Genomic DNA, 13,403 nt, shown 5'->3' on the forward strand with positions numbered 1-13,403 from the left:
AAATGGATATAAAGAAGGTCCATGTTTTTAAAAAAATGAGAAAGATAGAAAGGGCAGTGCTGACTGTTTCTTAACATAAGACAGCTGACATTTGAAAGACTGAGTGGTTGGTGTATACAGGTTTTTTTCTCATTCTCTGTCCCCAGTCTTCAATCAAATTTCTTCTTTCAGTAATGCTTATGACATTTTGTAAAATGGGGAGGGGAACCACAAAATTTTTGAACTTTCTTAAAGCTTCTTAAAGAAATTGAATCAGGTTAACGTAATCTTGTTTGCCGATCTTGAAATGTGAAGTCAGGTATTTTAAGGGCTAATATATATTGTTGAGTGAAACCTTTCCTTATTTCTGGTTAGCCACAATTTATCTTTTATCTGGAAACACAGCAAAGTTTAATCACCTAATGTTGCTCTGAATAAATTTTGAGTCTACAAACTTCAGCATATATAATCAGAGCAGTCCAGATTGGTAAGAGTGTTATCACAGTATGCTGAGAAATTTCTGGAAGAGATATACAAATAGAATTCAGTCCTAAGAAACATCTTTCAGGGCATATTGTTTTACTCAAAAGAGTAGTGGGAAAACAATGCTATTCTGCTTGGGGTTTTTTTCACACCTTCAACTGATCTTTATGAATGGCTAAGTGCTGGTATAAATGTACCATTCCATTGCTTCTTTGGCATGGGCCTTGTCATATTTCTATGAATGTACGGCGGAAGTGCTTGGATTTTTTATTTTTTTTTCTTGGAAGTTGTGCTGGAACTGCTTTTATGGGATGCTAAATTTTTGTGCTGTTTTATATCTTGCAGCCTGAGGAGCTGCTTCTGCATAAGCTTAGTAAGCTTTATGGCATCTTTGCTGTCCGTAAAACCAGTGAAACTACTTTACCACTCATTCTAGAAAGCATGGAAAATGTTCTTAACTTTATTTGTCAATGGTATGTTACTGCATAGTCACAGCCATATAGAGATGGAATTCAACAATTAAATACCGTAACAGTTAGGTTCAAACATAATTGTTTGTGCTGCATCAATAGGTCCCAGGTATTATGCCAAATACAATTTGGATTTTTCCTTTGATGGACACATGAGAGAAAATCCTTTTGTGAATGAAGATGATGTCTAAATGCATTACGAACCTATCTTTTTGTACTTCAATCTGAAGTAATTCCTGTGTAATATTTTTGGAAATATTTATATTAGATTTTCAATGTATGGCAGAAATTACACTACGCGTTTGGTTTAGATGAAGTATATACAATTTGATTTCAGATAATTAGGTAATTTAAATAATGAGTTCTGATCTAGTTGCTGAAAAGTCTATTTTCAGGAGTCAGTACTCCCAGTACCTTTCTGTTATTTCTAAACTTGAATCTTCTCTTTCATCAGGTGATGTAGTCTTCTGAGATTTGTCCTAAAGTAGGATTTGAGATGTTTTCCAACTCAGATTGTTTTGAAATATATTTATTCCTGTCTAGTCCTTGCCATAACTTCAGATGATGTGGCTTCTTCCCTGAAGCTGTATCCCAAAGCTCTAGATCCTTCCTTCATTCTCCTCTTCTTAATAGGCAGAGTCTCCAACAAGTTGCCATACACATTATTTTTATTTCAGAAATGCTGTTTGGTGCATTTTTATCCCAAGACAATAATTGTGTGTGTGTGTGTGTTAGTTTTTGTTTGGTTTTGAAATATGGAGCTTTGTTTTTCCGTTGAGTTTCTTCTAGTTTATGCTATAGCAAAAGCAAAGTTTAATCAATGCTTAGGTTGCTGCAATGTTTCTTCTGCTGTGGTGAAATGGAGTAATTTTCTCTTACTTATCTGAAAAATAAATTCAATGAAGAGCAGGAGGTCTCAATAGAAAGAGAGTCTTGTGGAAAGCATGGTGACCTAGTTTATAAAATCAGCAAGTGAATAATCTTTCTTAAATAGCTGGAATGGGTAAGCTGATTCATTCATTTATTCCTCAGATTTTGTCTTGCTGTCTGCATTGTATATATTGTCCAATCTTAAATATCCACCTACAACAAAAGCCAGCAGTGAATGACACAAGCGCTGACTATGTATTTTCAGTAAGAATTTTTAGCAACTTGGCTCCACAAAATATCTAACTGTACACAGCATCTGGTAGAATGTTCATCTGTGTTTTCAGGTACACTATAATGTTGGCAAAAACCTGGCTGACAAAGGAAATCAAAGTGCTGCAATCAAATACTACAGAGAAGCTGTAAGGTATTAGGAATTTTACTGCCTTAATGAACTATTCTGCTTTCCTGTTTAACATGAACAAAATGCTTAGATACTCATTTTGATGGTCTGCAACCTTGCAGAGCTGGCAATGTGCATATAGTAATATGTGTCCCATACATAATAATCAGCTCTTAAATTTTAAATTTTAGGTTGAATCCGAAATATGTACACGCTATGAACAACCTTGGAAATATTCTGAAAGAAAGAAATGAGCTCCAAGAAGCAGAGGAGTTGCTGTCCTTAGCTGTACAAATACAGTACGTTTAGAACAATGCTAAGCAGTGTTTTGCACCAACTGAGCAGAAATGATACAATAAGGTCTTGCGTTCCAAATGCTCAATTGTCCCTCTCTCTTGGGTTTTTTTCCCAATTTGCCCAGGCCTGATTTTGCTGCTGCATGGATGAATCTGGGAATAGTACAGAACAGTTTAAGAAGGTTTGAAGAAGCAGAGCAAAGCTACTGGACAGCAATTAAACACAGGAAAAAATACCCAGATTGTTACTACAATTTAGGGCGGTTGGTAAGTGCTTTTGAACAAATGATAGCTATGACAGTAATCTCTGTGTGTGTGTGTGTGTTTGTGTGTATATATATGTATATGTATATACACATTCTGCTGTTCTGTTAAATGGTGATAGGTATTCCAATTCGCTTGTTCTGTAGTTCAGGGTGATTTCATATTTTTGGTAGCTTTCCCAGTATATTTCCTTCCACACAAACTTTGGCTGTCCTACTTTTTCATACAAAGAGGGATAAGGAAAAATATAGTTTGTAATCTTCTGTTCAGAATATATTCTTAACCATTTCCCAGTATTAGGCTGTTTTGCAGTCATTAGTATGTTGTTAGGTAGTAGAACTGTGTCAAAAAAATCTGTTTTGATTCTTGGAAATATTTATATTAAATATTTACTTATTCTCTTGTGTAGATTTTTAAATTGTGTGCTGGTTTTCTTCCCTGCCCTGTTGGTACATGCATATTTGAAACCAGGCCTGCGTCCCAGAGAAAAGCAGGGTAAAATCAGAATATAGCACTCTATTCTTCCATACTACCTTAGTATTCTTTTGACATTTCTTATTTTGTCTATGAAAACATGTTCTACTGGAATGGAATGAAGCATTACCAACTCTTCGGTATCTTTAGTGTATGATAGGAAAGTAAAGCAAATCAGGGTGAAATTACTGAGTTTTTCTTTCTGTTTAGTATGCAGATTTGAATCGCCATATAGATGCATTGAATGCATGGAGGAATGCTACAGTTCTGAAGCCAGAGCATAGTTTAGCTTGGAACAATATGATTATATTGCTTGATAACACAGGTATAAACCCATTTGAATGTTTTAATGAATAATTCAGTGTCTTGCAAAACGTAAACCCTTATCTGTACTCATCTAAAAGGAGTTCTGCCACTTCTTTGGCTACCCAGGCACTCTTTATAAATATAAGAATAACTTCTGACTCAGTGGTTTTAAAGTATCGCTTTAAATCCAGCCCATAAATTGAGTTTCTGAACCTTATTGGAAATGCCATCGTTATGGATGCACGTTGTAGACCAAACTTCAGAACTTTCGGATCTCAGCTTTGTTGTTCTTCTCAAAGTGTTATCTGTTGAAAACGAAATGGAGGTTTGCGATTGTCTTGTTCTGCAGGGGTTTACATTTTTGTGTGTGATACCCGGTTTTTCCTTAAAAATGCATGTAATCAGCTATTCATACAAAGTGTGTGCTTGCAGCATAAAAAGTAACTAATAAGGCTGTGTTACAAGATGCCTTTTTTTTTCCCCCCCCCCACTGCATGGGCTCCCAGGCAATCTAGCTCAAGCAGAAGCAGTTGGAAGAGAGGCCCTGGAATTAATACCCAATGATCATTCCCTTATGTTTTCATTGGCAAATGTACTGGGCAAATCACAGAAATATAAGGTAGGTAACTAGAGTGTTCTGCGCATTTGTTTTGTTTTGGTTTTTTCCTGTTTAAACTCTGTAAATTTCTGTAGAAAGTGTCTGAGGAGGTCATTGTGGACTATGACTTCGATAATTGGGTTTCAGTGCCCATTTCTGTCACAGTATTGCTGTGTGATTCTGGCCTGAGTTCATCCCAATATATTTTTAATTGTGTTAGGAATGTTGCTGCCCTAAACTATGTCAGTGGTCAGCGGAGAGAAATAGGCTGTTAAGCACACTAGAGGGCAGTTAGAGTCTTCCATTGCTTCACTGCCAGTGGAGAAAGCCTGCTCTGATTTAGAGGCCTCGGTTCAGGAACTAAAATTAGATGTGATATGCTAGTCCTTGTGCTTCTTGTATGTAAAGGCAGCAAGGTTTACCATTACCCGATATGAATTCTAGCCTCGTTGCTTTAGACGCCCTCTAAAATAGAGATACTACAGATTTGCTAATCCCAGATTAAGGATGGGATACCTGAGTAATCCCACAATATTATGAGGAGATTGAGCAATGTGTTAAACTTTCTCTTGGATGCAGTGGCCCAGCCTATGAGTGGTACTCAGCATTAGCTACTTATATTTACAAGTAGTAACTGTAATGGAACCGATGGGAAAGATTCCAAAATTTTTGAGCTAACAGAATAAATCATACACAGTTATCTTTAGTTGTTTTAATTGACTCTATAGCCATTGATTTATGTATGTGATAGAGACAAATTAATAATCAAGGAAGTTTTTGGTATTCCTCAGGAAAACATCATTTACTCAACTGTGGCTTTTGGGGGTTTTGATGGCTTCTTGATAGTGATGATGTTAGCAGCACTGATTTTGAGCTAACAGAATAAATCATACACAGTTATCTTTAGTTGTTTTAATTGACTCTATAGCCATTGATTTATGTATGTGATAGAGACAAATTAATAATCAAGGAAGTTTTTGGTATTCCTCAGGAAAACATCATTTACTCAACTGTGGCTTTTGGGGGTTTTGATGGCTTCTTGATAGTGATGATGTTAGCAGCACTGAAGGAACATCCTCAGAATATGCAAAGTCAGAAGATTTATATGATGATAAACTTCTGAGAAGAAATACAATTTTTCCACCAATTACTCTGTGTCCACTTAAATTTCTACAATCCTGCTGGGCTGTGAAGTCATGGCATCTCCACACGTGAAGCCAGGGCCTGTGACAGCTCAGCACTTGCTTGTGTTTGTGTTTGTGATGCGATTAGACACTCCCCTTTACTGTTTCTCTAGACTGGCTGGGGGGTTTTCCTGTACACTCTCTTTTCTCTCTCCACCTGAGACTGTTATAAAACATATATTTTTAGGTTACTTTAACAAAGTTCCAGAAAGATAGGAATTAACATCTAGAATGCATAAGGGATGAGGTTATGGAGGAGGTAATTGTCAGGATTATTTTGGTGAGTCATGATTTTGAAAGAATAAAAGATTGTATCGTTATTCATCAAGAAGAGTATACAGCATGACAGAATAAAGAGCATTTATAATGAAAAAGTAGAAAAAATAAGTTGAAAACAAGATAGAAAACTTTTCCAGGTGTAGGAGAGACAAGTCTGTCTTAGTGGATTTAAAAAAAATAGGAGAGGAGGTAGTGATTTTGATTGCTAGCTCTGAAAGGTCATTATGCTGCAGGAGAATGTGTTGGAGACAAAGTAGACATGATAGTGGGAGAAAATGAAGCTTTCAAGTCAGCATCCTGAATAAAGCAAAAGGAGCAGTGGAGTCCAGGGAAGAAAGCAGAGAGCCAGTGAGTGCTGTAATAGTTCAATATGGAGAACTAGGTTTGCATAGAGCTAAAAACTTAACTAGTAGCTTGAAACTGATAAGGTTATAACAGGGAGAGCAAATTAAGGGAACAGGGAAGTGGGCTCACTTGGAAAAGGTTAATGATATCAGCAGCTGTGTTTTGCATTGCTTGAAGAGAGAGGGGTTTTTAAGTGAGAGAATGCTAAATGACAATAAAAAACCATGGAAAATTCATATTCCTTGTCTACCCTTCACCATGAAAACAAAGAGAGAAGTGGATGGCTCTTTAAGGGTTTTTATTGAGTGTTTGGGGTGGGAAGGGAGGAGAGGAGGATGGAGACTGTCAAGGTGATGGAGGTAATTTTCAGAGGGCTGCCTGGCTGTGTCTGATGTGTTGTATAACCTTAGGCATTTCATTTATTAGGTTACTAGTTATGTGTCTGTATAAAAGTTGTTACTGTATTGGCTCTGTTGCCATAAAGCAAGATTTGTTCTGGGATTTTTGTTATCCCTTATTTTAAAAGACATTGAGTCAAAAAGGTTTCACTATGTTATGAAAGCTTTCCTTCCAATAAGCACACAATAGTCTCCTTCAGTTTTAAATGCACTTTGATTTTCAGCAGAAGATGGTTTTCCTAAGTGACTAAAAAAACCCCAACCCTTTATGATTTCTGTTTGTATCTACTCATGAATGATTTATTGTTCCAGAAACAATAGCACATCAAGGATGAGCTGTTTTGGTGGTTTTGTTTTGGTTTTGATTTTTTTTTTAATTAACATCTGTTATAGCAAGTTAGAGTTCTCCTTTCAATGCTGCTTCTTGTCACAATGGATGAAGAACCAAGCTATGTTTAGTTCTTTGAAACTATGTGTGCTGTGGTTTTGTTATGTATACATCTATGCTTTTTCTGTAAAAAGTACAATAATTCAAAACCATTCAGCATTTTTTGTATTTGAAATAAAGCCAAGCTACAATTTTGTGCTGTGGCCTTGGCAGCAGATGGAATGCAGTGTGCTTACTCAACGCCTTTGCTGTATGCAGTGTCTAAGTTCCTTGGCAACACTTAAAGATTTGGCAAGACAGAGCAATTTCAAATATCGCCGGATGTAATGGAATGTATATTTACTCCATATATCTACAGTAATATGAATATGATGCACCTTAAATAGCCTTTAATCAGCCAGTATGCTTCTACTAGCTGCTGAGCAAAGCAGTGGTGACAAAAATGTTGTCAGCATGTAGCTGAAGATGTATGGTAATGGCAGCCAACTCTGAGAATCTATTTCATTAAATTTTCTGGGAATGCATTGCACATGTTGCCCCTTTGCGCTTCAGCAGTGAAAGGATTAGCCCATATATTAGATGCTTCTCCTTTGTGTAGGTGGCAACTTTTAGGCACAAAACTGAATTAATTGGACACAACAGGTTTCACTTTGATTGCTGTTAACCTGCCCAGTGAAGAAAGCGAAGACCTACTTACTAGACCAAAAAACTAAAATTTGCAGTGGAAAAAATACAGATTTGTGGGACTTCATACAGCTACATGCTCTCAAGTGCAAATCCACTGTTGATTTTTAGGCTTGTCTGGTTGTCTTGCAACACCACCAGGCTTGCCAAATGTTCGAGTTTCAGTATGATTCTCCAATGACTGACTTAGTATCATAGAGTAATTTTGACTGGAAGGGGCGTCAAGAGGTTATCTGGTCTAACACCTGACCCAAACCAGGGCCATCTCAAATTGAATCTTGAAAACCTGTACGGATGGAGATTCTAAAACTGGTCTGGTCAGAATCTTACAGTGCTTGACCACCCTTAGAGTATGTGTGGGGTGAAGTTTCATTTTATCTAATTGCAATTTCCTGTATGCCAGCTTGCATCCACAGACCTGTGAGAAGAGTGTTTCCATCTTCTCTGTACCGTGTAGATGGCAATAAGATCTCTCCTTCATCTTCTCTTCTGAAGGCTGAAAAGGTCCAGTTCTTTCACACGCCCCTTGTATGTCTTGTGCTCCAGCCCCCAGCTATGTTGGTGGCTCTCTGCTGGACTTGCTGATGTCCATGTCTTTCCTTAATGGAGAACACCAATCTGGACACATACTCCAGATGTCATCCCCCAGGTGCTAAATAGAGAAGAAGGATTGCTTCACTGGATCTACTGGCTGTGCATGTACTTAATACAACCCAGGATATGGTTGGTCATCTTTGCTGTGAGGGTATGCTGATGGCTTTTTATTCAATTTGCTGCCTACCAGGCCAACCAGATCCATTTCTATAGACCTGTTTCTTAGACAGTTGCCCCCCAGCCTGTAGTTTTGTATAGGGTTATCCCATCCCAGATACAGGACTTTGCATTTACTCTTGTTGAACTTCATGAGATTCCTGCAGTCCAGTCCTGTTCAGCATCTTCATTAGCGCTCTGGATGGTGGGGCAAAGTGCACCCTCAGCAAGTTTTCAGATGACACCAAACTGAGAGGAGTGGCTGAGATGCCAGAGGGTCGTGCTACCATCCAGAGGGACCTCAGCAGGCTGGAGAAATGGACTGGTAGGAACCACATCAAGTTCAACAAGGGGAAGTGCAAAGCCTTGCAGCTGGGGAGGAGCAACCCCATGCACTGCACATGCTGGGGGGCTGATCGGCTGGAAAGCAGCTTGGCAGATCAGTGCCTGGGGTCCTGGTGGACACCAAATTGATTGAACACAAGCCAGCAACGTACCCTTGTGGCAGAAAGGCTAATGATATCCTGGTCTGTCTTAAGACTGTTGCCAGCCAGTTGAAAGAGGTGATCCTTCCCCTTTACTGGTGAGGCCACACCTGGAATCCTGTGTCCAGTTCCCAGAGAGCCATGAACATACTGGACAGAGTCCAGAGAAGTCCTGGAGCATCTTTCCTATGGGGAAAGTTTGAGAGGGCTGGGAATGTTTAGCCTGGAGAAATCTGAGGGGCAGGATCTCAGTTATATATAAATACCTGAAGGTGCAAAGTGGGTGGAGCCAGGCTCTTGTCAGTGGTGTACCCAGTGACAAGACAAGAAGCAGTAAGCCCAAACCAAAACATGGGATGTTCCCTCTGAACATCAGGAAATATTTTTTTTTCTTTGACTGTGACCCAGCACTGGCACAGGTTGCCCAGAGAGGTCATGGAATCTCCATCCTTAGAGATGCTGCCCAGACATGGTCCTGGGTAGCTGGCCCTGCCTGCTTGGACAAGGAGGTTGGACCAGATGAACTCCAGAGGTCCGTTCCAACCTCAACCATTCTGTGCTTCCTGCTAGTCTATTTGTCTGTCTTGACCAGATCCCTTTGAAGAGCAGCTCTCTCCTACTTGCCCCTCTTAGGTGCCATCTGTAGAGCTTTTGAAAGTGCAGCCAGTCCCATCATCCAAAACAGAGTCCAGTGCATCCAGGAACATTAATAGTCTGGGTATGAGAATGCTGCAGCTGCTGCTATCTCAGGGAAAAGTAATGCTAAAACTTGCACTGTGGAGTCATGTGCTCCCTAAATTTCAAGACATCAGGTTCCCTTGTTCACTCCTATCAAAATATTCCTTCTCTTGAAACAGGATGTTCTGCAAAAAGATTAGTCGAGGACCCTCGGGTTTGTAATTTCCTTGACCTGAGAAGATGAAGGCACTTTCTGCATCAGTCTCTCTTGGCTAAAGAGTGGCAGCCTCAGCTGTGCCAAGGAATGCTTTGAAAGAAGCATGTAGTTTGGGTTTGAATTTTGATGTACTGGGAAGCTCAAAGTTGAGTGACTCAATCTTGACATCAGAAATTTCTTGTTCCCTGAGGGACCCTTATTTCATGCTTCACATGAGAAGATGGTGGGACCAGAAATCTGGCTGACAGGTTTTATGTTTCAGTAGATCCTGTGTTGTGTTTTGTGGCTATATCAAGTAGTAAAAGCTTAGCACAAAGGAAAGGCCTTTTCCCCAGGTTGTTGTTCTCACATACCTCAGACAGCAAGTATGTGCATTCAGATGGAAGCCTACCGCACTGAGGTAATTTTATCTTCAGGTCATTTGCATTGAAACTGAAGGAGCAACTTTCCCTAAAACACAGCACAGCATAGAAATCTGTAAAATTTGCTCTCTGAAATACCTAAACTTGCATGCAAGCATGTAACTATGCTCCATTTGGATTGGGGAAGGGGCTGTATCTTTTGGAACTTCTGCAGGAAATATGCTCTGGAACAAAAGTGTCTATATAAGCAACTATTTGGGGAAAATAAAAAGGTTTGAATTAGAGAATAAATTCAGCAGTGAATTGTTGTCTGAATTTGTGGTGAGGGAGCTCAGCTTTTTGAAGAAGTGCTCAGGTATCAACAGTCCTAAGACTACACGCCACAAGTGGGAATATGGAAAAGATAACTTGTGAGGAATATTTCAGTCAACGGTTTTTGGGTTTGGTTTGGGTTTTGTTTTTTTTTTAGTAGTAGGCTACTCTTCTTTGAGAACCCTGCTGAAACATCTGTTTGTAAGGGCCTTACTGGAATGCCCCTGTTTTAAATGCTAAAAACTGTTTTAAAGGGAAAGGTGTCTAAAAGCAGTTTGCTCAGATGCTGAATTACATTATCCTTAACGTTACTGAATAAGTATGGAAAACTTCAGTAAGTAATTTTTGAAAATATTGTAACTATGAAAAAGAATGATTTAAGCAAACTGATTTGCAAACTTTACTAGTGCTTAATAGCTCCTTGTTAAAATAACAGCAGCCTGTGAAAGCATGGCACTTATTTGTAGCATTATTACTTTTTTCTGGAGGCTGTTGTCACCTGAGATACAGAATCACGTAGGCTTAGAATATATATACAGTAGTATATAGATATGGCATAGTTTGGGAGGGTTTTTAGTTACAGTTGTGGGTAAATTTTGCATTATTTTATATACTGCAAGAGTAGACTATCCTGTTGACTTGTTCTTCTAAATTATTCAGGAATCTGAAGCTTTGTTCCTCAAGGCAATTAAAGCCAATCCAAATGCTGCCAGTTATCATGGTAATTTGGGTAAGAGCCTTTCTAACTCTTATCAGCTGTATTGTTTGTTTGCTTCATATTAATTGTGTTTAAAAAGAAAAAGCAATCTTTTGAGCCTTCTTGCTGCTGGGCAGACCTCTATTTTACTTCCTAGAAAAACTGCCAGCCAGAAGAACAGGGCACTAAACCAGAAAAGCTGTCACACGATATGACAGATCAAGAGGGCTGCACAATCCAGCCCAGAGGTAGCTGCACTTCAGTGTCTGCAAATTGGTTCATTTATGCTGTGCTTGTAACCCTCAATGAGCTCACCAGATAAGAGCTGCCATTTATGGCTGCAAATGTAATTCATTCCTTCATCATTCCCATGCCAGTGCTGCTCCCAGGCTTTGCTCCTGCATTTGGCAACAGAACAAGCAGCTACTGTGCCACCAGCCAGCGATAGACCCTTACTGAAAACAAGCGCTTTAATGTTGTTTTCCAAGTGATTGGCAAGATTGCACGTTATTCAACAATATTGCTAATGAAATTCCTCGTTGGTGTTCCAGCTGTGCTTTATCATCGCTGGGGAAATCTTGACTTGGCGAAGAAGCACTATGAAGTCTCTCTGAAGCTTGATCCTATGGCTCCTGGAACCAAGGAAAACTACAACCTCTTAAGAAGAAAACTGGAGCAATTGCAAAAGAAAAGCGGTGCCTGATGTTTCTTTTCAGGTTGTCCGTGCATGCTCTTTACAATTAATGTTACATGGGTACTTTTGACCATGTAAAGGATTCAGTCATTATTTCTCAAAAATAATAACACCACCAGCACCGCACGCTTGAATGTCCAATTATGCCCTCCTACAGATCCTAACATCTCAGCTGCACTTTGGGGGATCATTTTATTTTCACTCTTGAACTGCTTTTAAAGTCCCTTAGAACATTTTTATAGGTATATGAAAGCAATGCAGATGGAATTTCATGGCTTTCACTTGTAATTTGATATCTTCATCTGACTTTTTAGTAGCAGGATGAATTTCAGAAGGCAGTTTTATTTCTGAAAGTGATTCTTAAAAAAGTGCAATTTCCTGTTTAAATACTGATCTTTTCAAGTACGAAGAATATCTGTCCACTTCAGTTTTATTACTGCCTTCTACTGCCAGTCCTGCAGAGCCAGTGGAAGAATAGATTCTCTCCAGCACATCAGTCTACTCTTGTAGTTTGAGTTACGCCCTTGTTCTTGTTTCTGGCTCCACCCTTCGAAGTGACAGATTTATACAGGAGCAAATGAGGACAAGGATTTGACCATAAACTATTGTCAGCCAGTGTACTGCTGAGGTACAGAATCATAGAATTGTTCAGGTTGGAAAAGACCTTTAAGACCATCAAGTCCAACCATTAACCTAACACTGCCAAGTCCACCGCTAAACCATGTTGCTAGGAGCCACATCAACTCAGCCCTTAAATACCTCCAGGGATGGTGACTCAACCACCTCCTTGGGCAGCCCGTTCCAATGCCTGACAACCCTTTCAGCAAAGAAATTTTTCCTAATATTCAGTCTAAACCTCCCCTGGTGCAACTTGAGGACGTTTCCTCTTTTCCTATCACTTTTCACTTGGGAGAAGAGACCAACTCCGACCTCTCTGCAACCTCCTTTCAGGCAGCTGTAGAGAGCAATATGGTCTCCCCTCAGCCTCCTCTTCTCCAGGATGAACACCCCCAGTTCCCTCAGCCGCTCCTCACAGGACTTGTGCTCCAGACCCTTCCCCAGCTCTGTTGCCCTTCTCTGGGCATGTTCCAGCACCTCAATGTCCTTCTTGCAGTGAGGGGCCCAAAACTGAACATAGGATTGGAGGTGCGGCCTCACCAGTGCCCAGTACAGGGGAACAATCACTTCCCCCTGGAAGCTGGCCCCACCCTTTCCATGCTTGAATGGAGAAAATACTCTTAGATTAAGATGGGCGATTTTAGCAAGCAGCAAAAGGAAAAGAATTGTGAGGTGACAGAGGAGTGAGCTAGAGCTTCTGTTCATGCAGGTAGCCTCATCTAACTTGGACAACTCAGAATTGCTTTAGCTCCTGCCTCAAGGAGGACCTCTCCTAAATACAGTATAGCGTCTCCAGGAGCTAATTCACATGTTCTCGGGCACTTCAGTCCTTTCTGATTAAGGACATTACACCTATCAGCTCCTGTGTTGTTGCAGACTAAAGAGAGATTTTCTGGGAAAAAGTGACCAGGCAGAGCACCTGACCTTATCTGTTGATGTATTAACTTGGAAGGAACTCAGATTGACCTTTGTCTCCCATGGCTCATGTGTTTGCTGAAGTGGCTGTTAAATAAGCATAGCTGTTAATGCATAAACTGATCACATCGATGGGGGATGAATCAGAGACGGTACCCATTGATATAATGTCACTTTTCAAAATGTGCTGTTCTTTAACACAGGTTTAAACTCTGGCTGTCCAGAGGTGATTGTCTTCTGTTAATATTTACATTCCT

At 39.8% G+C, this 13,403-nt stretch overlaps 1 protein-coding gene across 1 annotated transcript in view; it reads left to right on the forward strand.

Annotated features, from left to right (window-relative positions):
• The window catches only part of TMTC4 (transmembrane and tetratricopeptide repeat containing 4), a gene marked incomplete at its 5' end in the record, with an annotated part of 27,304 nt that extends 15,682 nt beyond the window's left edge, over positions 1-11,622 (forward strand). Inside the window, 7 exons of the mRNA XM_010154427.1 lie at positions 2,147-2,226; positions 2,394-2,501; positions 2,624-2,765; positions 3,447-3,561; positions 4,049-4,161; positions 10,883-10,952; positions 11,471-11,622. Of these exons, the coding sequence (XP_010152729.1) occupies positions 2,147-2,226; positions 2,394-2,501; positions 2,624-2,765; positions 3,447-3,561; positions 4,049-4,161; positions 10,883-10,952; positions 11,471-11,622 (780 nt within the window). The remainder of the gene's footprint in view (positions 1-2,146; positions 2,227-2,393; positions 2,502-2,623; positions 2,766-3,446; positions 3,562-4,048; positions 4,162-10,882; positions 10,953-11,470) is intronic.
• Between the last annotated feature and the right edge of the window lie 1,781 nt (positions 11,623-13,403).

The sequence above is a fragment of the Eurypyga helias genome, unplaced genomic scaffold, assembly GCF_000690775.1.
Source record: "Eurypyga helias isolate BGI_N326 unplaced genomic scaffold, ASM69077v1 scaffold9476, whole genome shotgun sequence".
Classification (NCBI taxonomy): domain Eukaryota; kingdom Metazoa; phylum Chordata; class Aves; order Eurypygiformes; family Eurypygidae; genus Eurypyga; species Eurypyga helias.